We start from the raw sequence: 25,778 nt of genomic DNA on the forward strand, positions 1-25,778 counted from the left end.
ATTCGGCTAGAAAGAAATGAGCTACTAGCTCATGAAAAGACATGGAAGAACCTTAAACGCATGTTACTAAGCGAAAGAAGCCCATCCAAAAAGGCTACATACTGTGTGAGTCCGACTATATGACAGCCTGGGAAAGGCAGTGCTATGGAGACCAGAGAAAGATCAGCGGCTGCCGGGGGTTCTCAGAGGGTAGGCAGGAATGAGCAGGCGGAGCAAAAAGGACTTTTAGGGCAGTGGAAATTCTCCACATGAAACTATAACGGTGCATACGTTTCATTACACATTTGTCCAGGCCCACAGAGTATCCAACAGCAAGAGCGAGCTAAGGTAGCCCATGAACTCCGGACGACAACGATGTGCCAGTGTAGGCTCATCACTGTAACTAACGCATTCTCCAGTGGGGTGAAGATAACGGGGGGACTGCGTATGTGTGGGAGCAAAAGGTGTATGGGAAATCTCTGTACCTTCTGCTCAGTATTTTGTGAACCTGAAACTATTCCTTAAAAACATAAAGCCTTAAATTAAAAAAAAATAATAAAAAGAAGCCAAACTTTCAAAGCAAGGAATATTTTCAGGGATAAAGAACGTCATAATATTAATGGAGTTTATTCGTCAAGAGAACATAAAAATATTAAACATTTACATGCTTAATAATAGAGCTTCAGAATACGTGGAATAACACTGATGGAAAAGGAGGAGACAAAGTCACACGCAGAGTCACAGATTTCAACATGCCTCACTCAGTAACTGACAGAACAAGCGGACGACAAATCCGCGAGGACGCGGGAGACTTGAGGAACACCAGAAACTAGTGTGACCTAACTGAAATGTATAAAACAAAAGGCAGGCAAATATTTACAGCAGCTTTGTTTGTAATAGTTAAATAAAATATAAAAATAACCTAAATGCCCTCCAACAGAAAAGCAAATAAACAAATTGTAGCTTATTCATACAATGGAATATTACTCAGTGATAAAAAGAATGAACTATCAATACGTGCAATATAGAGAAGTCTCAAAATAATTATTCCGAATGAAAAAAGCCAAACAAAAAACAGTAAACACTGTCTGATCCCATTTATATAATACTCTGAAAATGCAAACTAATCTAAAAGCTTATATTTAGAATAAAGAATTCCTTCAAATCAACAGGAAAAAGACATAATCCAAGAGAAAAATGGCAAGATGTTGAACACATGCATCATATATTCAACCTTTACAAAGATTAAAAGGAGAAAATGTCTAAATAGCCAACAACTGTACAAAAAGGTGCTAACCATCAAAAATCAGCAGGAAATTGCAAATTACAATTAAATACCACCACTCCCACCAGAAGGGCTAAAATTAAAAGGACCATATATAGGTGAGGATATGGGTCCACTGGAATACGCCGTTTGGAGTACAAATCGGAAGTCTCAGCATTATCTTTCTCCACTAAACTAAATATATGAATCCCCTATGACTAAGCAGTTGTACACACATGTGTACCAAAGGACATTTTAAAGAACGTTTGCAGCAGTCAAAATACAGAATCAAAAACCGTCCACCGACAGCAGAACGGGTAAAGTGTGGTCTGTCCACATGATGGGAATGAACGGTACAGATGCGTCTCACAGACATGATGGTGAATGAAGGAAACCGGCACAAAAGGGCGCATCGAGCGCGACCCCACACACGCAAAGCTCAAACGTGAGCAACACCCACCGACGGCGCCGGGAGCAAGGTGGGGCGGGAGGGGGGCGCCGCCCGGCTGTGCTCGCCTTGGCAGAACCACGACGGCATGCGCTCAATGTCGTGGCGCACTTTGCTAAGCATTTTATTGTTCACAGAAAAAAGTAAGCTCAAGCTGGCGATCTGAATGCATATCTCTAAACTCAGGGGGGAAATCAAGATATAGCTTTCCTTTTATAATGACAGGTGGCTGCTATTAGCTAAATGATTGCCAGTAAGATTGAAAGTTAAAAAAAGTTCCTGGTTCCTACCTACTGTAGTCACAGTTCTCAAGCTCCTGAAGCCCAAAATGAAGACAAAAATTATTCAAATACCACACATGTTGATAGAATTTACTTTTTCATTTTGGACTAAGAAATTTATTTTTATTGAGTATTCAAATAATGATATCACTCTTGAAATAAGCTTGAGAATGAAAATGAATAATCTGAAAATGAATTCATTCGTAAAATGAATTATCTGAAAAGATAATCTCAGATAATCTGCACACCGATGTTCACAGTGGCATTATTCACGGCGGCCAGGACATGGAAGCGACCAAAGTGTTCTACAACGCATGACTGGATAAAGAAGCTGTGGCACATATATACAGTGGAATACCCCTTAGCCATAAGAAGAGGTGAAATACTGCGACAACATGGATGGACCTCGAGATAATCATGCTCAGTGAAATAAGCCAGACAGAAGAAGTTGAAAACCACATGATATTACTTATATGTGAGGTATAAACTCAAAAGCAACAAACAAAAAGGACAAACAGAGACTCATGGACAATAGACTAGTGGTCAGCAGAGGGTGGAGGGAAGAAGGGGAAGGTGGATGGGGTAAGGGGGTCAAATATGTGGTGACAGAAAAATCTGACTGTGGGCAGTGAACGCACAACTGCAATATGCCTTACTGTTGAATTGTACACCTGAAACTTACTGGATTTCATTAACCAAAATCACCATAAAAATAAAGAAAGAAAAGGAAGGAAGGAAGGAAAGAAGGAAGGAAGGAAGGAAGGAAGGAAGGAAGGAAGGAAGGAAGGAAGGAAGGAAGGAAGGAAAGAGAGAGAGAGAGAAAGAAAAGAAAGGGGAAAAGATGAATCTCTTCTTGCTCATATTCTTACTAAAGGACTTATTTTTTAATAAAATGATTCCAGATGTTTTATTTTATAAAAATCAAACTTAATATAATGTTTCTGTTATACCATTTTTCACTCTCAGTTGTTAACTGAATGTACAGAGGGTAACGTCACCCAAACAGCATCAGAGAAAAGGACAGGTGACGGCAAGGCTCTCGCGGCACCTGACTTAACGAGAAACACAGCCAACTTCCAAACACCTGGCAAGAAGGGTCCTCGGCGTTCCATACGCGAAGCTCATTGCCATCCACGGGGAAGGCGCAGTGTGGCCCCCGGCACGCCAGCTGCACGTGCGATGCGGACACCTTGGACTCCGCCAGGTACTTTTCTACGACGACGTCACCTGCACAGCCCTCATCAGCGCAGAAATCCCCCCGTGGCTCTTCCATCTGAAAAGACAAATCAGGAAAAAGGGCTACAGGTGTGACACGAGCCTCTTAGTCACAATTACCGATGATGTGCTTATACACGACACAGCGTTTACTGACTCACCGCCCCTCCCGGCTCCCCAGGAAGGGGATAAGAAGCCACTGGAAACCCTGGCGGCCCTGCATCCATGACCACGCGGGGCGCTCACCCACGGGCTGTCCAGCCTGGCCTAGGCGTGGGGTCCGCTGGCAGCCAGAACCGGGCGCGGCACCGCCTCGCTGGCGCCGGAACAGGGATGGGGACGTCACCCCGCACAGCTGCCCTGATCCCCATTCGCGACTTCACAACCAGAATTCACATCTCTGGCTCCTCCTCAGTGGCACGACCACCACGCAACCCAAGGACTTCACTCTTACGTGTCACCGTGCAGCCGCCTGCAGCTGAGGCGGCACGGACGCAGGGCAGCGAGCAGAGGGACGTGTCACCTTGCAGCCGCCTGCAGCTGAGGCGGCACGGACGCAGGGCAGCGAGCAGAGGGTCAAGCAGACCCACCTGACTCACCGCGCTGCCGCTCACTGCTGCTCTAAGAGGCTCGACACCTGTGCCAACACGCACCCAAGGCTAGAGTTAAAACTCTCACTTGTGTCTACGGCCAGGCCACCCTGAACAAGCCCAACGCCATCTGATCTCGGAAGCTGAGCAGGTTCGGGCCTGGTCAGTATTTGGATGGGAGACCTCCTAGGAAGACCAAGTGCTGAAAGAGTACAAAATAAAAAATAAGGGATTGTAAGATGACAAGGTCCTTGCAATCTGCGAGGTCAACCAAGGGTTGCCTCGCCTAAAAAAATTGAAAAAAAAATTCTCAATTACTTTGGTCAAACCTCCCACCTTGGCCAATTAAGTGCAGGAGTCCCGTCCCCACCGCTGCTCTCAAACCCCACCAGGGCCTGTTTCCCTTCTCCCAGCTGAAATCCGTTTGTCTCTTTTGTGTGTTAAAATTTGAGCTAACTCAGAATTTAAAGTGTCTTCTCTCCTTCCAGCAACAACGCCATCAAGCCACTGAAATGCTGTGGTCACTTGTCATGACCTAATCTGACGAATGCACAGCCTGGTGCCCTGGACAGAAATAGGAGCCCTGCGGTGAGCCCGCAGAGAGCCGCTTAGCAACTGAGTGCTGGGGCGGGAAGCAAATTCCGAAGCCTGACAGCTGGAGATGCACATTATGCAGTGAGGAAAGGTGATTAACCTGTCCTGGAGGACACGCCCGCGCGCGCTCATCCCACGGCCCTAGGGGGAATGATGGGGAAGAATCAGTGTTTGTAGCCAACACACAAAATTGGCTAAAAAAAAAAAAAAGGTGGAAACTTCCAGTCCTCTAGATGTGTGGTGGGGAACAAAGGACCGTACAGAAGAGATCGGAGCAAGGATGGTGACCTCCCGCGCCAGCCTTTCCTTTCCAAGAAAGAGGAGAGAGCAAGCGTGCCAAAGAGACAGTGAAAGACTCGACCCAGGCAGGGGCACGCGGCGCCCACGGGGGTGGGGGACGCACGGCGAAGCCCGCGGAGCAGCTGACGATGTGCTGGCTGCGCGGGGCGCCACCCTCACAGCTGCCCGGGAACCACCGCAGCCCCGAGGACAGCACCACGCTCCCCACCGCCTCAGACAGAGGACAGGACCAAGGGCCGCGGAACCCAGCGGGCAAGGAGGGCCCCAGGCAGCAGGGTCAGGGTCTAGTCGGAAACTCGCCCCACGCCGACCCCACCCGGATTTCAGATCTGTCCCCTGGTGAAAGGGGGATTCCGTTGCAATGACCCCGGTCACTGTAACCCGTGTTTCGGTGGGGGAGCACACAGCCCATCTCTTTTGTCCACAGATCCCTGAACCATGAGGAAATACATCCGGGCCTGAGGGAAAGGGCTGCGCCCCGCTGGCGGCCGCGGCCAGAAGTGTGCCTCGGGCAGGCGGGCTCCAGACTGAAGCCGACGTCGGCCCGAGTGCCGCCCGGGGCTGGGTTCTGGCAGCACGCTACTCTTTATATCTTGCCACTTCAATATTTTTAAAACTCTCCACCCGCTTTGTGTTGGCCAGGCTGAGGGAAGCCTTACTGCACAGACCTTCGGCTCCAGAGCACGAATTTTGCACTTTTGTGCTACAGGACTCGTTAGGTGAGCGCAAACCACTGACTGCTGGTAAGTTATAAATGCTGACTTTTTAAACAATTTCTTTTTCCAGTGATTTATACTATGTTATATCCACCCTTTTGTATTCCAGCCTGATATGCTTTCTTCACAGGGAAATAGAATGGATAGTTAGGAACAGCCCAGGTCTCGTGGGGGTATCACACGTGTGACAAGACAGGCCTGGCGGGAGAAAGCGTCAAGACCCACTAGTGTCATCTCCGTCATTAGCCCAAAGACCAGTGTGTCACTAGCCACCCAGAGGCAGCTTCCCCCAACTTCAGGCAAAAGAACCCACAGAAGACAATCAGCCTAAGACTGTCTCTCCACTTGTCACACCCATAAATGAAAATGTGACAGCTCAGGGTTTAACCCAGCACATGCCAATCTCCGTGGGCGCCTGACCCGTCCACAAGTTGTGCAGCTGCTGGCGGGCGTTCGGGCTCTAGGAAAGACGCACAAAGGTCACGCCGTGTTTGTAACATTTACACTCCCACCCGTTTCCACGGAAGTGGCTCGGCAGGTTCTAAAACAAAACACAGGAATGGGAATCAGCACTAAAGCATGACTCTGAAATGAACATTTTTCTCGGGGGAATCTCGTTTAATAGCCAACGGCTGTCCCTTAACACCGAATTCTGAACTAACACAATAAGTCCTGAAAACAAACTCAACTTCATAGAGAAGACGCTTTCAGAAGCATTCCAAAAAGCACCATGTTCTTAAGAGGAACAGACAAGAAACACGTAACAGGCGCCCGGACAGCGGTCCACAGGCGCACCTGTCTCTCACCTGGGGGCCCGCGAAGTGGATGCTAGATCAAGGTGAGCGCCGTACAGGTAACAGGAGTCCAAACAGGGGTCCCCCGGCGCACCTGTCTCTCACCTAAAGGGCCGCCAGGTGGACGCTGAGTCAAGGTAAGCCCCGAGGAGCGTGCGGCCGGTACTCCGCCCCCTCCGCGTCGCCCTGGTTACGAGCCCGCCGCCGCTTATTGCCCCGCCTCATTGCCATTCTCGCGAGAACTCACAGACCCACCGCTTCCTGGCGACTCCTCACTTCCGGGTCACGCCTCACTTCCAGGCGCCGCCTCACTTCCGGCTCGTCTGGCGCGGGCGCCCGGCCTGCGGGGAGCGGTGGTGAGTCATGGGGCGGGAGGTCGGCCCTGCCCCCGGCCGTCGCCCGCTCGCGCCGTCCCCGCCCCGCGCCCGCACCCCGAGCCGCCCCTCCAGCCCACCCCGCGCTCGGACCCTCCCCGGGCTGCCCCGGCCTCCCGCCCGGCCCCTTCGCTCTCTCCCAGCATGGCCTCCACCCCGGTCCCTGCCTCGCCGGCCCCCGCCCCCGCCCACAGGGCCGCGGGCGCGGGCAGCTGGGGGCGGGCCGCCGGGGTCGCCCAGGACCCGGCCGAAGTCTGAAGCCCCTGACTGGTGGCCTGGATGCGTCCCGATGTGGCCGAGTGGAAATAGGCGTTTGCTGGTCCCAGGCGTGCTTAGTGTGTCCTGTCATTTCTCTACAGAGCATTCACAGATGAGGAAGTCACCACGCTAGGCGTCACCAGTCATGGCCGCTCCCTGGAAGAGCGCTTTTCTGATGCTGCTGGCATCGCAGGCTGTGTCCTGGGTGAACTCCTTCGACGAGGAGGAGGTCCCCGAAGAATGGATCCTTCTGCACGTTGTTCAGGGTCAGATAGGAGCTGGGAACTACAGCTATTTGAGGTTGAATCATGAGGGAAAGATAGTTCTTAAGATGCAGAGCTTAAAAGGTGACGCAGACCTGTACGTCTCTGACAGCACCCTCCACCCGAGTTTTGATGACTATGAACTGCAGTCTGTCACTTGTGGCCAGGACATTGTTTTTATACCAGCGCATTTCCAACGCCCTGTGGGAATAGGGGTCTATGGACATCCGTCTCACCACCAGAGCGAGTTTGAAATGAAAGTGTATTATGATAGAACGATCGAACAGTACCCATTTGGTGAGGCTGGTTATTCAGACGGTGCAGAGTCGAGTCATAAGCATGCCTACGCCCCAGAAGATGCATCTCAAGAAGAGGAATCCGTTCTTTGGACTATATTAATTAGTATTTTGAAACTGGTACTTGAAATTCTTTTTTGATTCTCTGAACATACGCAACTATACCATTAACCTGAAGTTGATTGCAGTTTGCTGCGAACCTAGCTACTTTTACTTGGCTGAAAATTCTAGTTAACCTTTTCTAGTTGGCAGATGGAAAACTAAAGCCATACAGTTTTGTTACCTCAGTTACCCCAAAAGTAGGGAAAGCAGTAAGCACGGTATTTGTTAAAGATCGAAATTCCTGTAAGAGGAGTATGCACAATAAAATGTTTAAACTCCACTTTGATTAGCTTGTCAGGTGACTAAAAAGACTGCAGTAACTTAGGTTTATATAAAAGAAATCAAAATAGTGCAACCTTTCTTGCAGGTATATAGATCAAAAGGTTAACTTTATAATTTTACTCAGAGATTCTATATGAAATTACAATGTGTAAACTTTGAAGAGTTAACTAAAAGCAAGTCTGAAATGTAATGCTTTCTTCGTACTTGCTAGAGCATGGACAAAAGCCGCAGAGCTACCCCGAGCAGGAATGATACCTCCTAGTCAAACGATTTCCTGGCAGGTAGGCTCTGTTCCCATGCCAGTTAATGACAGTGCTAAACCCAGCTGTACCACATCTCATTGGGTCATTTGTAATTTTACCACCTTGGGCTACCTATTAAAATTCTTATGTTATATTTTTTTATGGACCCCAAGGTAGGCCAGAAACAATATACATTAGGAAAATTTCATAAAAATACTAGAAACTTATAGGCTAATGGATGAATAGTTAAGTATTTCATATTAAGTTGCCTAATATTTCCACTGAATTTCTAAAGACTGCTAAAACGCTGAGTGAAAAACCTGGGAGATAGACTATACCGGCTGCAAGGGTAAGAGTAACTTATAACCGAAATGAAGCAACTTGCAGATTTTAAGCACATAGTTAACTTCAAAAAAAAAATCTTTTATTGGCATAAAAATGAGAATGTTGTATATAAACTGGCACCAAATAATTCACTTAAATGCATGTTACAATATTGGGGTCAAAACACTATTTTATCCCTCTTTGCTGTTTTTGCCCCTTCTGCCCATTTTCCTGGGTGTTGGGGGGGCTCGCTGACAACAGTCACAAATCCAGCGACCTAGGAAAAAAATTGTTAGTTAATATAGAATGAAATTTAACTTAACGACTGAATTTTAAACCCATTTAACTCCTCTCCTTCCTTAGCTATCATTAATGATAGTCTTCTCTGGATTTGTGGGGTAAGGGCACAAATGAGTTCCTTAATTTAAGGAGAAAAATATAAATTTAAGGTAATCCGTTATCAATGCCATTTGAAATTCAGGCAAAGGTGGCCATTGGAGGAACAATATAAATGTAGACCTTTAAAAATTACCTTTCTGAAATATAATCACTGCTATTCTTAAAAAGTTCAATAATACAAATCCTAATGTAAAACTGGCTATTGAGTTGGCTTCTTTTCAGCCCTTTTCTCTGCTGCTCAGTGGCAGCCGTATGTCGTAACAGCATTCTCAAGTCCTGGTGTACTATGCTGACACAGCACTTTAAAACTCACCAAGAACCTGACAGCACAGTGATAAACAACTAACTAAATACTTGATCTGAATTACTACAGCAGAACTTTAAATCCTTTAAGTTGCTTGCTTCTGATTCCTAGGAAACTTAGTTCTAGGGATATATTTTATAGAAAGTATTATACAGTGTTAACTATGCAAGTAAGTTCTAAAATTACACAATTATCTGTGTAACATTTGAGTCCATTTACTGTGATTTATTCAATTCTATGTTCATTCTAAAGTTACCTGGAATTGTTAATGCTGCCTCAATTTATAGAAATCTGGTTTAATATGTACAAAGACAAAGTGCTCACTTTGTTAAAGTTTTAAATAGATGACATGAAAATAAAACCAAGGCTTTGAAACAAATCGATGCTGTTGCTTTAGCCATTTCAGTAGAAAGACAGTGGCTATACTCAGACTAGGTACTCTACCGTCTCACTAGTCCTTTAGTTGGGTGAGCTCGGGATTAAAAGCAGGTGAATGTGATCTCGGTAATCACAACTTGGTCACTTGTGAACAGAAAGCTCTATAGGCACTTCATGTCATTATGGTGTTAGTGGAGCCTTTTAAAGATGTTGAGAAAGTCCCTTCACTCAGATAATGTTCCTTAGTTCTGTAATCTTTACCTGATGGAATAGCACCGAGGCCCACACAAAAAGTATGATAACCTCTGTCACACACATCACAGAACATCATTTCTTCTTCATGGTGAGGTTGTCCACATATAATGCAAGTTTTACACTCCATACATTGCCATGGGTAGGTCTTAATCATAGAAACAAGCTCCACAGTCATATCCAGGCAAGAAGGGTGGCCTAAACCAAAACCGACATTAGTAGTATTTCACACAAGAATTTTAAACTTACTATGGCATAACGAAATGCTAGTTTGTTTTGTGATTCTCAAGAATGGCTACAATGTTTAATTGCCAAAGAAATGAAAACACAAGAAAATGCATGGACTTAATCTCCACCTTACAAATTACCCTATAATATTCTTAACTCCTTAGTTCAAGTCTAGCTGACAACTAAAAATCCTAGTTTTTTGAAGCAACAAATAGGGTGGTTAAAATGTTAAGAAGACACGTGGATACTTACCACTGCTATCACACTGGGAGCAGTGTATAAGTGATTCAGCCTTCCCTTTCTTGTTGGACTCCTTACCCTTCAGACAAATCCCACATAGAGCATTTGGAATGACCTTTGGCTGGAAGGGTAGAAGAGGGCTATAAATTCATGCCAGAACTTACTGTGGGTTCAAAGGAACTGTTACTGTATCGCCTCATCTTTACTTTTGGTAACTTGCTAAGGAGGACCTTTTTGAAAGACATAACGACATGAGTCTCCTTTCAACATACAATGACCTACTGACTAAAGCCTTACATTTCATTTTAAAATTCTGTCGAGGGCATGATCTCATGCCAGGTAGGATTCAGTGTAGCACCCTACACTCCCTAAACGCACAATAAGATCTGCATGATGACTAGAAGGGAAGACAAACTATTAATTGGAAGACAAATGACTATTATTAATCAGTTAGACTTATAAATGGCTCAGTTTCAAGTGCTTATATACTGATTTTGTTTAAACACTGACATTTTCCAAAGCTATAAAACCAGATCTATAAAATCTAAGTTACAAAATCAATGTTTTAACATTTTTAATTGAAAGATGGCTCATACAGACATTGTTATGTGCATAAATGTTTGTGGAAAACCAACTTGGGTGATTATTCCTTTTGCACATCTAGTAATACAAAAACATAAGTTTCCAGATGAGAAAAAAATTTTCAAAAAAATACACCCCCTTACATTGTGATTACCATTCATTTTCCATATTAAAAACCATGTTCAATTCAATGAAGGTATTTGGGCTTTAAAAAAACACTTGGTAACACATAGAAAAGAAAAAAGAAGAAAAGGTTCACTGCACCTAAAATTACCAGGGGAAGGAAAACATTTGAACATCGCAGCCTTGACCATAATAAAATGATGTTCATTCACACTACATGAACACACAATAACAGCGGCAGAAGAAGAGCGAGCATGGGCCCGTGATGCAATGGGAGCTGGGGTGTGTGTATATATACTGAGAGAAAAACTATTTTAAGTAGATTATTATATTTGTTTCATTCCAATCTAGCCAAATGCACCTGCTAGTTCCCTTTCCTAAGTTACTGAACCAAAGAGGAGCCTAAATGAAACTGCAGCTTTGGACTTAGTATTCCAGCTTTGAAACGTCTCATGCCACCTTCAAAACCTGTTAGGCCTAAACGATTTGTTCTTAATTCCTTTAGCTTCTTATTTCTTTAATTACCTTTCTTTGCAAAAGATGACAGAGGCATTCAAAAATAATTTTTGGCTTATTTATTTAAAAAGTCAACCTTATACATAAATATAATAAAAACAATAACTCTAAACAATCACAAATATCTCTACAAAATAATAAATATCATGGAAGTTAAAACATACATATAAAACTTTACCGTTAACTATTCTACATCTCCTGTATGTATAGCTTCATACCCTGCTCCCCAACGAAAGGATAGTGTCACATGCTCGAACCGTTTAAGTCTTGCAGTGTAGTTACCCTCTGTTGTTACTGCTACATTCTAAGCATAAGGTTCTCATTGTCTTTTCCTATACTCGATAAAAAATAGCTAGGAAGTGCACTTCTACGATCCAAATTCTAGTTCAGTCATGATCAAAACTAACTGCCATAATATACAGCAGAAAGCTATCCCTCAACTTACCAAAATAAGAAATATCTTTTGGTTATGTTACCTGAACTGAATGTAAAAGATACTTATTTAATACTTGTAGTTTATGTTAGATACTGGCATACTAAGTACTCTAATATCTTTCACTAAAGTCAAGAAAGTAACCACACAATGTTAAATTCTTAGAAGAGCTCCTCTTAGGAGATAGGAGATCCTTTACAGAAGTCAAAAGGAATAAAACACAAGGCTAGTCATTCACATTCTAGAGCAATTCATTCAAGTTCTACAATCATTAAAATATACATTAAACACCTATGATAAAAGGGACACCAAGAAAATTCTAGGTTTACTTCTAAGCTTAAAATCATGTTTTGTTAAACCACTTAAAGTTTTTCTTACCCAACAGTCTTCATCTTGATGAAAAGAGGAAGTAGAGGGAGAGACGGGGGTGGAGAGGGAGAGGCATGGGGAGGAGGGGCAGGGGGAGAGGGAGGAGTGGGGAGAGGGAGAGAGAGGGAGAGAAACCCAGCAAGCGAGCAAGCGCTTTTTAGCGTTTTCTATGATAGTGCCACAGCTCAGTACAAAAACTTTGTTCCTTCAAGTATTCTGAGCTCTCTAAGAAGTCACACTGTTCACATTCAGGACCTCGCACAGCAGATGCGGACCGCTGGCTGGGAAACTGGGAAACCAGTCTCTCAGTGTGCTGTGGAGCTGATGGAGGAAGGGGACAGCGTGCAGAACTCCCATGAAGCTTCGTGGAACAGGACCCTATGTGTGTCTAACGAGAGACGGTCAAGTCTACCTCTAATATCATTATCAAAGTTTCACTACTGACGACAAAATTAAAATACTCATGCTAACAGTTCTCAGTCTCTCAAATTAAAGCCTCACAAAACACTTATTCTCCTGCTTGAAAAATAACCAAAGATAAGTGAGGCTTTCATGGTAGCACTAATAGAGTATAGATTTTAATTATATACTGGTAATGTAAGCCTGAATCATAACTTATATGCTTTGATTTCAGGTTAATGTAACCTAAACAATACTGTCCTACAAATTAAGGGCAAGCACTAATTTCATTAAGCAAGACATCAGATACATTATCATTTTTCTTAACTCCATTATTTTAAAACATTTATATATATGACCTTCAGCTTGAAGTATCCCTATTTAGGCACGTCTTGGCTTATTAATACTTTTCATAGAGAGATTAACTTTTAATAAACACGTTCATGTTAATGTAGTAAGTCTAAATACTGGCTGTTCCAAACTTTGAAATACCTGAAACGTTTTTAGTACCTGAAGCACTAAACATTATTAGTACAGATTACAAAACGTGTACTGTGCACATAAGACTCCCTCGAGTACTGCCAATTCAGGTTAATCCACACGATTTCTTCTATATTAAACCAATGCGAGTTTTGAGTAGTTCATTTCCAGCCACTATTAAAACATCGATTTTGATTCTGCCTTCTTCACCCACGGTTAGCGCGGCCGCCCGTCCGGAAGGTCCGAGGCCGTCGGCGCGGGGCTGCCACGCCTGGCCCTCCCTCACACGGCGGCTCGCCGTGGGGCACGCGCTCTGGCCGACCTCCCGAAATTTAATCTTTGGAGTTCATTCGCTTTTACTTATTACGCGTTAATTTTAATATTTAGTTTTTAAAAATCACATAAACTATATACGTGAAAACAAGTAAAAAACCACATGCTGCGGCCTGCTGAAGCCGCCCTCGCGAGCCCACCGACTTGCTGGAGGACGCTCAGGCGCTGTTTGCCCTAGGCTAAAAAACATGAATTTTTAAGTTAGTTACGTAAAGGGGTTTTCTAAATAAATATGGACTATCCTAATTTAAGTCGCTTTTTTCCTTCAAGAAAAGATAAACGAGTGGTCAGAGGGCCCGGCTGGGCAGCGGCCCTGCGGCTGACCGCGGTGGGGGACCTGACACACGAGCCGTTCACAGTTCCACTTGACGAAACTCTCTCTCTTAGACGGGCCTTCGAAACACCTGCGTAACCACAGCGGAAAGTACGTTCTGATACATTCTAGACTCAGAGAACGGGACACTTCTATGACCATCCAAAACACAAACCTGCGCGCAGCGGATTCCACTCCTTGTGTGATATTCCTGCCCCCACCTACGGCTCGCCTAGGCCTCGGAAGGGGAAGGGGCGGACATCAGAGGAAAGACCAACAGTCATGATGCTGCCGACGGCTACTACCTTACAGGGAGAACCCGGCTTAAAAAATCAACAAGTGTATCTGAGCCAATTACCTCACGCAATGTCTCAATCCCACCGTAAGATTATATCAGCTATTTGCCAAGATTAGGCTAAAAATCACCACACTGTAAGCGGTTTTACTATTTTCTACCACAGAGTTAGCTGAGTTTGGCAAATGGATCAAATAATCCTTAGATTAAACCCAGATCTTTCTTACTGAAAGGCACTACAAAACTGAAACCTAACCTACGGCTCATCCGGCCATGCTTCACACAGCTCAGCATGTTTCACTCTACTAAACACCATGAGACTTCAAACATCAGATGAGGTTACTCCGACATTACTCTGAAGAAACAAGGTATAAAATTCTGCCTATAATATGACTTTTTAAAAACTCATACTTGCCTGGTTATTAATTAGAAGAAAAAAAAAAGAAGCTCTTATAAATTGTACATATACAGAAAACAGAAGCTAAACCATAGCCAAAAGTGACAGAAAAGCCACCAGAAAAATAAAGCAAAACAGAAGGAAGCCGACAGAGGGCACACACCACAGGAGAACGGCTAACGAGCTGCAGCGGCAGGAGCTCCACAACTTTGAAATTCAAAGTTAAAATATCTCAGGGAGAGAGGCTGGTCAGGAAGGAAGCTGAGTCAGGGGCTTTTTTCTTCTACCTTGTACCCAGGAACTGACTTGGACAGTACAGAGCGTTTGGGAGCGTCTTTCCGTGGAGTCGCAGCTTTGTCCCTGGATCTCTGTCTTCCCTGTAAGGACTCATCCTGGCTGTCGGGAAGGCCTTCCCCCTCAGACACGTTGCCAGAGGAGCTGTCCTGGAGGTCAACACACAAACAGAGCCCTTGGAATTCGCACGGATTTAAGTCTGAATTTTGAAAACTACAGAAAATATTCGAAAGCAGCTTTAGAGTTCCAATTTAAAAGTAAAAAGGTAATGCTAAATATAAGAAAACTTTTTCCAGTGGAGACTAAAATGAGTCACGTTAAAAATCATTTACCCATCCTGTAAGTACGTCATGGCACTTGGTCTGACTTAGTCAACAGAGGCAAAATTCTCTGCTTCGGCTATTCTCACACACTACAGCTGCAGCGTTTCGCCATGTCACAAGGGAGCATAGTTATTTCATACAAAAATAGTGTTTAAAAATAAATGTTTAAGTGTGAGTATTTTTATTGAGTAATACAAGTCATTAAAGAAGTCCTTCAAGCACACGCTCGTGTTTCCAAAATGTTCGACTATGTAGGGACCAAAATCACTGGGTTTTACAACAGTACTGGATATATTTTAGACGTTCGAAGCTTAGGAGTTCAATATCTGATCACTTAATTCATTTTTTAATTCAAAAATTTCTAATGTTACGCTCATATAAATTATGCAAATCATAAATTAAAAAATTAGGTTATACATACCCACCCTGATAACCATTCTGAGAAAACTACTAGCAACATGAATGCGACTCCTCTTTTTCTAGGTGAATGTTGGTACATAGCTAGATACCGAGATTCACACACTCACACTCACATCCTACATACACATGTACCCTCATTTTTTAAAACACAAAACTGGATTACATTGTGTGTGTGTGAACGTGTTTTAATGGAATTGTAAGTGTAATGTGCACTTTATCACATCATTAAATATTCTTTGAGCTGCGTATCTACCACGTAAGTATATCACCCACTATGGACATTAGATTTCTAATTTTCACAATAAAAAAATACTATTAACACTCCAGTGAACATTTCTCTTAATTAAATTTTGTCAGCATCTGATTAGGTCCTTTGGATAACTCCTATCGGTGTCTTTGTTAGATCGAATTCTGGGCAAGTCCTAAGTCTCAGTATACATCATCAAAATGCTCCCCTGCAACGCTGGATTACGGCACCACGAGACTGTCGGCTTCACGACGGCCTCCCAACACCAGAGCTCCCCTTCAACCAACAGGACCGGTATCTGACAGCTTCTTTTATGCGACATGTACCTCTAAGTTATGTTTCAGTGGCCACTGGTGTCAAGGAAACGTACTGCCCACTTAACGGGAGCACCCTGTCAGGTTGGGCTGGCTACAGGGAAAGGTCGGAGAGCAGTCGGTGGCTCGTGCGCTGTGCTGCACAGCGTCAAACCCTGGACCGCCACGCTTTTTGTCCTTTCTCGTTCCACAGGGCACACCAAATGCCCCACTGTCTTCCAGCTGCATTTTGCTACCACAAAAGTCATACAGGAAAACCTAGTAGCACAAGATGTCATTAGGAACCTTAACATTTTCTATAAAAAGCCTAAAATTATTAAGCATATTAATATGCTCCCGCAACCAAGATAATTAAATATAATATTGTATACCAGTGTTTGGTACCCTGGCCTAAATAAGCGGCTTGTGATAACCAAAAAGAACTTCAACTATAAAACTTACCAAAGGCCACGTACAGCGTGTCTGTATCAATGCACACAATAAATAACTTCTCGATAGTTTTCTGAAAATTATATGCAACTGAACTTTTTCAAAAAGAGGGTGGTAACGCAAGTCCAATTTCACACTCCAGGAAGGGAATTAGCACAGGTCCAAAAGAGGCGGCGCCTCCCCCCGAAGCCAAATGCTCTCACCGAGGTGCCTTCGGCTCGCCTCCTCTCACCGCCTCGACCGTCCTCGGCCTCATCCGAGTCACCGTCACTGTCCAGGGCAGGGAGCTCAGGATCCAGGGGCGGCTCGTACAGTGCCGTGTTTAATGGCAAATACCGCAGCTCGTCCGGTGAGTACCTGGCGTTCAGAAGCATGGTTTTCAGTTTTCCTTTATTACTAAGCACGAGCAGACTAATCTTTGAACTACAAAGATAGTCTTAAATTTTCTTAATTAACCCCAAATACTTTTGAGAAATGATTAGACGTAATAATTTTTCTTTTGGGGATCAAGTAGGAACAATAAATAAAAAACCTAAACATGTTTTCACAAGACCAAGTGTAAAATATGCGCTTGATTCATATTATCGAAAGATAACATCTCTCTTTTTTACCCTCGACCCAAAAATGTAAGTGGCAGCAGATAAGGGCAAAACTGACAATACAGCACCCAACACAAAATCCTAGCTGGCCGATCACCCCACCTCCCCACTCTCCTACGTCGCCACTGCCCACGTGTCGTCCATGCACCCCATGTAAAACGGTACGACAATGAGTCAAACTCCCGGATGGACCTGAGAAGTAAACCGCCACACACCAGTCACAGCAGTCCTTTGCACTCAAGAAACAAAATTTTCAGTAACAAATTATTTTAAACCAATGTGAAGCATGTCTTCTAACAACTTTAATCATGTTTTATCTGAAACTAGGAGCTCGCACCCCGTTGGCCTGGGTCAGACAGCGCACAGGCAGCTGACACTTCTGGTGCCGTCCTCGCCAGCAGGCTCTGTGACCTTCGCTCAGGGACGGGGCTGCACCAGCATCTCCCTCAGCTGAGACATGGCACCAAAAAGCAGAGGGTGTGGTCACCTGGCACGTCGCTTTTAACAAGGTGCTGACCACAAAATAAAAAAATTAAAATTTGGTGACCTATGATTTAAATTTGACTTTCATACATTATTAGCCTCTAATCTACCTTAAATACTGTTCTCTAAAGAATTGTGCCTTCCTAAAGAACACAGCTGAAGTTAAAGCTGAGACTTTGAAACAAAATAACCCCGTCAATGCTGTTTTCAGGCCCTTCCAGGTTGGGAATAGCATATTCTTGCCACGCAGAGTGGCGGCGGCCACCAGGGCAGTGATGTGGCTGCAGCGACCAGGCGGCCACACTGGCCCTGGCGGCCACTCTGCTCCTTCCTTCATACCCTACGCTGGCTAAGTTGGTGCTTCTCAAACTTTATTTGCACACGAATCGTGTTGGCGCCCGTGAAAATACAGACTCCCAAGTTGGTGGGTCTAGCTTGTGACTGAGTGTGCATTTCCAGTAGCCAAGTGACACCAGTGCTGCTGGGACATGGACCACACTCTGAGGACAGGTGCCAGAGAACCTCTAGCACCTGTTTGCAGAAACACAGAAGGTGCGCAGGGAGCGAGGCAGTCCAGGCTCCATCAGCAGATGTTCGATTCTAGGGAAGGGTGCTCTTCACTACGGAACCATAGAGATGAAAAATACTGACACAAATCTTAGACATTTATGGTAAAACTCACAGAGCTCAAAACTTTCAGGAGGCAACTACAAGAGGCTCTTAAGTCCCTCGCCAACAGCCAGTATTGGCGGCAAATGCAATCAGCGAATACCTTTTGTAATATTCCTGGAACTGTCCGGGGATGAGGGCCACCGGGTAGGAACTGACCTTGGTCCGCTCTGTCGGTAACACTTTGTACTTCCCTTGAGGCACCTGGATAACCTGGGTGACCATGAAGAGAAACACGAAACTAATTCTATGGTAGGAATCAAGGCTTTAGGAAAATAATCCACTGCACTCCTCCCCCCAAAAAAGTAAAACTAGAAGAGGCATTAGGAGCAACCACCCAAGGGGGCGGCTGATGTTCCTCATTCTCCTGGGGAGTTTTGTCCAGCTCTTCCCCATGGTCATTTCTAAGGAAAGACTCTCACCCCTTAACAGCAATGTGACCTGGGCAACTTATAAAACCTCTGTGGCTCAACGTCCTCATCTGTGAAATGGAAACACTAGTTTCAACCTCACATGGTAACTGTGAGAATTCACTGAATATGGAAATCTCCTACAACAACTCCTGGGGCACACAGCAAGGACAATACCGGAGGTATTGATCTCATTCAGTAGAATGTAGACCACAAAGCAACGGACACACACACACACGTGAACTGAGTATTACAAGGCCATCGTTAAAAAGGTATCTTAAGTTCTGGGGAAGAAAAAGACATGTTGCTGGTAAAAAAAAAAAAAAAAAAAGGTGGTATGGAGCACTCTGCAATAACAAGCAATAATAAGCAAGGCCCAGGGACTAGGTGTAAGTGTTCCTACATGTGTCTGTAAGTCAAAATAAGCTCTTCTTTCTTCCATGCGTTCCCGGTTTAAGTTGCTGTTAAATTCAGCTGCTTTTTTGGCAGCTTTCTTAATATACTCAGGCACTTTGCTGGCTTCAACTTTCTGCGTATTCTGTTGTTGCATTTGCTGAAAAAAATATTACAGTTGAAAATCACATAACTTTACAAAATGTCATTCTCCCCAAACCAAATAAAAATGCTAGTTACCTCAATACTTACAGAATACTCTTTATAATGATCTGTAATTCGTTGACGTTCTTTTTCTTGTAGAATAACAGAATATTCAGCATGTTTGGCTGGATATTCTTTAATCATTAAATCAATTACTTCATCACTGCGTAATGCTGTTAAACCTATTTTAGACCAAAAAAAAAAAAAAAGATAAAGAAAATCAATTAGGCCTAAGCGAAAAAACCCACATCTCAAAATTTGTTTTTCCTTCGGACCACTCTACATTTAAAAGATTTTCCAATAGTCAAAGTATTTTAATACATTTGAAAATTAAAAAAAAACTCAATATAATCAAACAATTAAAAAGAAATAATTACCAAAGTTGCAAAGGCAAAAAAATCAATTTCTCAACCACATGTTTCTTTTTTTAAAATTGTATGTAGTATAAACATGTGTTCCTTTACAGAAAAAAAATGCTAAATGATATATACTAATGGCAATAACACAGGATAACTTTTCAATATATTACAGTACTTAGTCTTCAAATTTGATAAACTATAGTCAATTCAAATTTCACCAAAAGCACCAGCACATTTAAGTCATTCAGGCAATTTTTAAATCTCATAGTTCAACTGCTAAGATGAATTCCTATGCTTTTATATTAAAAAACAGCCATGTTGCTTCAAAATGTTTATGTAAGAAAAATTACAAATAAAGCATGAAAATAATTACTGAAAATGGAGCAAAATTTGCCTTTTAAGAGCTTAAGACTGTCGACTGATGGTCATTGGTGCTATTTCAACACCAACTGAAACTCCCAATTTGGCGCGCGGTAAAGAGAGAAACTGCACTCGGTGCCAACACCTCAACTGCGGTACTAGAGTCGTGAGCAGCACGGCCGTGGAACAGCTCATCTGAGCTGTCTTACAGTGCAATCACGAAGCAGCATGGCTGCAAGGCCCTGAGGCCAGGCGCCGCTCTGGCTAGACAGCTCTGCTCTGCTCTGCGCTGCGCAGGAATGCTCCTCACCCAGGTCCTGAGAGACACCTGTGTTTCAGCTCCGGCTGGAAAATACTACAGCCCGCACCTTTGGCGGAAAGGGAAAGTCTGCTCTGCGCTGCGCAGGAATGCTCCTCACCCAGGTCCTGAGAGACACCTGTGTTTCAGCTCCAGCTGGAAAATAATACAGCCCGCACCTTTGGCGGAAAGGGAAAGTCTATGCCCGAAGACAGGCTGACTTACATAAATAGAAGTCTCCACACCTGGGCCCTGATTGGTCTGTCTTCATACAAATGAAGACTCCAAGTTCTTGCAGTCTTATTGGCCCAAAAGGCACTATCCTGATTGGTCAAAATGTGGTCATTCTGATTGGTCAGGGAAGATGCTGATGAGCATATAGCTACACAGCTCCAACCATACAAGAAATCCTCAGTCCTCTTGGTTGAAATACTATTCCAGGAACTCCTTTATAAGAGCTGGCTCAGCTGGCAGGAATACAGTGCAGACAGGCAGTTCAGTGCAAGCTTCTCCCTAAAGTGAAGTTTACTTGAGAGGCCCCGTATAGAAACAGCTGTTAGGCTGTTTTTAAATGAGCTCAGTTAGCCACCAGGAGTCCCTCTTGGTAGGTGTCTTCTTTCTCAGGGTCCATAGGACCAATACTTTTAACAAGTACTATACAAATTTTGCACACGAAACACACACACTTTGACACTTCTGTTCGCATTTTCTAAAGTTATTAGAAAATGTGGAAAACATATAATTCTCATTTGTATTTTAACAATCAAAAATAAAATAATTTAGCACTTAAATAATTCAATCTACTTTATTAGTTTTGTAAAACATTTTAGGAAAGGAGATAAATACTCATCCAGTATCCCCTTATAAATGTTTAGCTTTCAAAATTCAAATTAAAAGCTTTCATTACCTAGAGTGCACTGAGTTTCTGTAATGACATTTAGCTCTCTCAGGTAGAGTTTCTCTTTATGAGACAAATCTCGTCGCTCTAAATCTCCAAAAAAAAAAAGAACAAAGAACTATTAAAAATAGCTTTTTGCATTTGTAACATTGTGCATTTGTAAAACATTTAAAAGCTTTAAAAACTTTTTTAAATTATTAAAGTTAACATTTTCAAGGATTTTTAAAAGTTCATATTGCAAATATCTTTAGGGGCTACATAAAAAATTTTACAAATTCAAGAAATAAGTTAAAAAAGTTAAAATAAAATTGAAAATAGAATAATCCAAAGCTAGAAGTCAACATAACTATGTTAAATTAGTTGAAGTACAGTTTTCTCCAAATTCAGATATAGCTTATACAGCTGCCTCCGCTCCTCAGGTCAAAGAGCAATGGTAAAAAAACAAAACCCTTGCATCACATAGCTATAAAGTAATTTTTTTAATTGTTCCCAGGAAATGTATCTTCCTCATTTTTCTTTTTAAATCATTTTCGAGACAAAACAACAGAATAATAGCAGAGAGAAATGTTGGATGACAGGAGTAAGTGAATACCAGCCAGAAGAATGTAAAAAATATTATAAGTCACACTCAAAATTTATAGTTTGACAACCTATCAAGAAGAATTACTGTTGAAAGGTAGATTTAACCTGTTACACAAACTAAGACTTAATACCTGGATATTTCCGTTTAAAGGAGGTCACGCCCAAATATTCACTGACTTGTTCTTGAAGCATATAGTATTCTCCGGTTTCATCAGGTGGCCATTTGTACTCTATCAAATTTTCTGCTGGATAGTAGCTAAAGCTAACCACAGAGATATATGTTATGCCTTATATGTAGCTTTTACTAAATTTTAATCATTTTTATTTTTAAGAATATTTATTTTTAAGATTTGTTTTTGAGGCTATTTAGTTTTAATGATTTTGAAAACTATTTTAAATTATTTAGATTCTCAGTCTTCTATGACTTTGCAATGCAAAAAAAAGTTTCCATGACTTCATGTGTTATCGGAGGAAATTACAAAACAGGTAGAAAGAAAGGAAACATCTATCTGGAATGCCAAAAAAAAAAAAAAAAAAAAAGAAAGAACATTTTCAACATATCATACAGAACTAAGACTCACAACTGTTAGGAACAAAGCATTTTTTAGCTTATGAGACCTTTTAGGCCAAAACGGTGATGATACCAGTTCTGAATTCTTTCTCTTGGGCTTAACACCCATTGCCACTATCCCATCCAGCCAAGGTTTAAAGTAATCAACTGCTGCTTCCCACCTGCTATTCAGTGACTCATGAAAAGGTGAGAAAGCAGAACTCTAAAAACCTATTTCTCAACATTATAAACTATAAACATTAATTATTTGTTTTGATAGACTTCACAAACTCAGAAACAAAGAAATAAGACACAGTTTGATGGTGCCAGTGTACTGCAGATCAACCCCAATCCTGAACAGGAAATACTATAGTTTTCTGGACCTGGGCCAACTCGACTTCTAAATTCATCAATGGATACTAAAGGCAGGAATGTGACACTATTGCATGCACCTATCCAATTAAAAGTAATGAACAAAAAGACTAGTTTTCTAAAAAATGGTGCTTAGAAACTGGATATTCAAATACAAAAGTATGAAACTTGGACCCCTAACTCATATCACAGACAAAATTCAAAAGTGGATCACTGACCTAAATATAAGAACTAAAACTAGAAAACTCTTAGAAGAAAACATAAGGAGTGAATCTTCTTGATCTCAGATTGAGCAATGGATTCTAGGTGTGACACCTAAAACATGCGCAACAACAAAAAAATAGATAATAAGGAATTCGGCAAAATTAAAAAATTTGTGTATTAAAGGACTTATCAACAGTTAAAAAAAAACCATAAAATGGGAAAATAAAACATTTGCAAATCATATATCCGATAAGGGATTAATAATAATCCGGAATGGATAAAGAACTCCTACAACAACAACAAAAAATTTTTTTGTCTATAGACAAAATGTGCCCGATCTCATTTGATCTCGGAAGCTAAGCAGGCTCAGGCCTGGTTAGTAGTGGGACGGGAGACCACCTAGGAAGACTTGGTACTGTAGGGGTTAAAAAAAAAAATTTAAACCAATTTAAAATAAGCAAAAAACTTGAATAGACATTTCTCCAAAGAAGATACACAAATGGCCAATAAGCACATGAAAAGATGAACATTGTTAGTTATTAAGAGAGTTCAAATCAAAATCACGAGATACCACTTCAGGCCTTTTGGAATGGCTATTATCAAAAAAACAAACAAACAAACAATAACAACTTGGTAAGGATGAGAAGAAACTGGAAACTTGGAAACTTTGTGCATTGCTAGTGGGAATATGAAATGGTGCATCAACTGTGGAAAACATAAAACTACCACATAACCTAGCTATTCCACTCCTAAGTATACCCCCAAATGAAGAGGAAACAGGGACACTAAACAGATCTGGATATACCAATGTTCACAGCAGCCAAAAGCTGGAACTAACCCTGTGGTGTCCATCAACTGATGAATGGATAAACAAAATGTGGTACATCCATACAAAGGAGTATAATTCAGCATTAAAGAGGAAGAAAATTCTAATATATGCTAAAACATGGATGAGCTTTGAAGAAATAATGCTGAGATAAGTCAGACACAAAACAAATATTGTATGATTCTACTTATATGAGGTACCTAGAATAGGCAAATCCATAATGACAGAAAGAGTGATTGCTAGCCAGGGGCTGGGAAAGGTGGAAACGAGAATTTTTAGTGCTTAATGAATATGAAGTTTGTTTTCAGTAGTGAAAAAGTTCTGGAAATGAATGGTGGTAATGATTATAAAATATTATAATTAATGCCACTGAACTAACTATATACTTTAAAATAATTAAAAAGCTGAATTTTGTGTATTGTACCAGAATTAAAAAAATTGCACTAAGCGAAAGCAACTTTGGTGACACACAGTAAAACATGACTAAAAATAACCTACAGTTTTTGATAACTGCCTTTGTCAAGGCTAGGGGGAGGACTGGAGAGAGCTAATGCAGAGAAACAAACCACAAAAAAGTACTATTAAGCAATTAAACGACAGTACCCAAGGTCTTGACTTGAAGTTTCACAACTCCTGGAGCTATCTCCTGAGCCCATTCGCCTCCTTTTGGACGGTTGGGTCCCATCATTTGAATTATCTTCATTATCATCCTATACATTTCAAGGATTCAAAAAAGAACGAGAAATAATAAGTAAGGAAAGAATGCATCTTCCCAGACTTGCTAAAAGGTTCACTTATGGACTTTCTAAGGACAACTAGTTATACATGTTAACGTTCCATTATAATTAAAAAGGGGCCAAGAATGTGGCATGGGCAACCCTGGAAAAAAACTAAAAACTGATCTTTAATACAATCGGAATAAAAAAAAAGCTTTCGATTAATCTGTAAATCTGAACCTACTTTTGTTTTCTTACGAAAGTTAAAGTGTCTTCTAGTTTAAACAAACACAGAAAATTGCTTCAACACTCTAAACTTGAAGCGAACTCTCCTACCTCAGCTAAGAACAAAATATGTGGATCATTTAGTGTTTAAGTTAACTTATGGCTGGTTTATAGAAATATACTAACAGGCTGTTTTTGTAGTTATATCCCTGTGAAAAGACATGCAAAGACTAAAAACAGGTTACCAATCTTGTTTACGTTGTAAATTTAGCAAAAATATTCTCCAAAGAAGATACACAAATGGCCAATAAGCACATGAAAAGATGCTAAACATCGTTAGTTATTCAGAAAGTTCAAATCAAAATCATGAGATACCACTTCACACATTTTGGACTGGCTATTATCAAAACAAACAAACAAACAAAAATAACAACTTGGTAAGGATGAGAATCATCAATCTATTCAGCAACACCCTCCCTCCCTCCAAAGAAGAGAGGCTTTAAATTTTTTAAGTGACATCATCTACTGTGACAATAATATCTAGGCTGTAAGTCGGACCATTAAAGAAATGCATGAAGTATCAACTTCAGGAAATTAATTTCTCACATATTAGCTAAGGCCTAATGAAAAGAGGCTTATGGGTTTTTTTGTTTGTTTGTTTTAAATCAAAGTAATACACCTTTCTCAAACATTCAATTGGGTTCCATACGACCGTCCGCCTGCTGCATGTTAAAAGGGAGGCGACCCCGCAGAGCGCGCGGCGGTGCGGCCGACGCCGGCCGCCGGCGACTCTTACCGGGCGCGGCGCTTCGGCAGCGGCGCGGCCGCCCCGAGCGCGCCACTCCTCACCTGAACCCGGCGGGGACAGCGCCTGGCCGGCGGGCCTACGGCCAGGGCTAAGGGGAGTCCGCACGGGGAGACCCGAGGGGCGAAGCCCAGCCAGCACCTAAGCGCCCGGCGATAGTTAACGCGACTACGATAAAGGCTCCCGCGGCCGCGGCTGGGTTTGCTCGGACGCCTTCCCGAACCGCCGGCGACGCGGAGCGCGCTCCTGTGCCGCCTCCACAACGGCGCCGTTCGCTCGCGGCCTCCGCCGGCGCCTGGGACGAGCCGCCGGGCAGGATGTGGGGACCGTGCGACCCGCCCCCCCGCCCCGCGGCGGCGGGCGTCACTGCCGCCCTCCGGGCCGCGCTCGGGGGCGCCCCGGCTCCGCGCCCCGCTCCGAGCGCCGCAGCGACCC

General features: G+C 42.7%; 3 protein-coding genes across 14 annotated transcripts in view; 1 reads left to right on the forward strand and 2 right to left on the reverse strand.

The window, feature by feature from the left end:
• The window catches only part of WDR27 (WD repeat domain 27), a 98,860-nt gene extending 92,295 nt beyond the window's left edge, over nt 1–6,565 (reverse strand). For 6 of the 10 annotated variants that reach the window (XM_016125060.2, XM_036223698.1, XM_036223691.1 and 3 more), the window contains exons 1-2: nt 6,194–6,388; nt 3,057–3,245 (exon numbers count right to left, since the gene is read on the reverse strand). In XM_016125060.2, the coding sequence (XP_015980546.2) occupies nt 3,057–3,245 (189 nt within the window). In that variant the 5' untranslated portion in view covers nt 6,194–6,388. Of the gene's footprint in view, nt 1–3,056; nt 3,246–5,807; nt 5,929–6,182; nt 6,389–6,436 lie in introns of those variants that run through there. The other 4 variants (XM_036223702.1, XM_036223681.1, XM_036223685.1 and 1 more) reach the window with 4 other exon arrangements.
• On the forward strand, nt 6,468–7,760 carry CUNH6orf120 (chromosome unknown C6orf120 homolog). The gene is made up of 2 exons (XM_016125063.2): nt 6,468–6,537; nt 6,915–7,760. Exon 2 carries the CDS (start codon nt 6,959–6,961, stop codon nt 7,511–7,513), a length of 555 nt encoding a protein of 184 aa, XP_015980549.1. The 5' UTR covers nt 6,468–6,537; nt 6,915–6,958; the 3' UTR covers nt 7,514–7,760.
• A 640-nt stretch (nt 7,761–8,400) lies between these two features.
• On the reverse strand, nt 8,401–25,604 carry PHF10 (PHD finger protein 10). Of its 3 annotated transcripts, none has more exons than XM_036223719.1 (12): nt 25,388–25,604; nt 24,201–24,307; nt 21,777–21,907; nt 21,073–21,150; nt 19,197–19,330; nt 18,955–19,104; nt 18,245–18,354; nt 16,594–16,747; nt 14,651–14,806; nt 10,136–10,244; nt 9,665–9,853; nt 8,401–8,599 (listed from the first exon to the last, which is right to left on the reverse strand). In XM_036223719.1, the coding sequence occupies exons 2-12, from the start codon at nt 24,251–24,253 to the stop codon at nt 8,514–8,516; spliced, it is 1,350 nt and encodes a 449-aa protein (XP_036079612.1). In that variant the 5' UTR covers nt 24,254–24,307; nt 25,388–25,604; the 3' UTR covers nt 8,401–8,513. The 3 variants fall into 3 exon arrangements, with proteins under 3 accessions (XP_036079612.1, XP_036079607.1, XP_036079609.1); XM_036223714.1 differs by having other exon boundaries at nt 21,073–21,156; nt 25,388–25,600; XM_036223716.1 differs by lacking the exon at nt 25,388–25,604 and having other exon boundaries at nt 24,201–25,268.
• Between the last annotated feature and the right edge of the window lie 174 nt (nt 25,605–25,778).

Source organism: Rousettus aegyptiacus, unplaced genomic scaffold (genome assembly GCF_014176215.1).
Source record: "Rousettus aegyptiacus isolate mRouAeg1 unplaced genomic scaffold, mRouAeg1.p scaffold_m13_p_1, whole genome shotgun sequence".
Lineage (NCBI taxonomy): Eukaryota > Metazoa > Chordata > Mammalia > Chiroptera > Pteropodidae > Rousettus > Rousettus aegyptiacus.

Excerpts from the sequence above, each read along its gene's own strand:
- PHF10 (XM_036223714.1), bottom strand. The coding sequence starts at position 24,253 with ATGGGCTCAGGAGATAGCTCCAGGAGTTGTGAAACTTCAAGTCAAGAC. Across the intron at positions 21,157-21,776 it reads CTTTAAACGGAAATATCCAG|ATTTAGAGCGACGAGATTTG; the intron begins GTATTAAGTCTT and ends TTTTTTTTGGAG. Across the intron at positions 14,807-16,593 it reads GGCGAGCCGAAGGCACCTCG|GACAGCTCCTCTGGCAACGT; the intron begins GTGAGAGCATTT and ends GTTGACCTCCAG.
- CUNH6orf120 (XM_016125063.2), top strand. The coding sequence starts at position 6,959 with ATGGCCGCTCCCTGGAAGAGCGCTTTTCTGATGCTGCTGGCATCGCAG.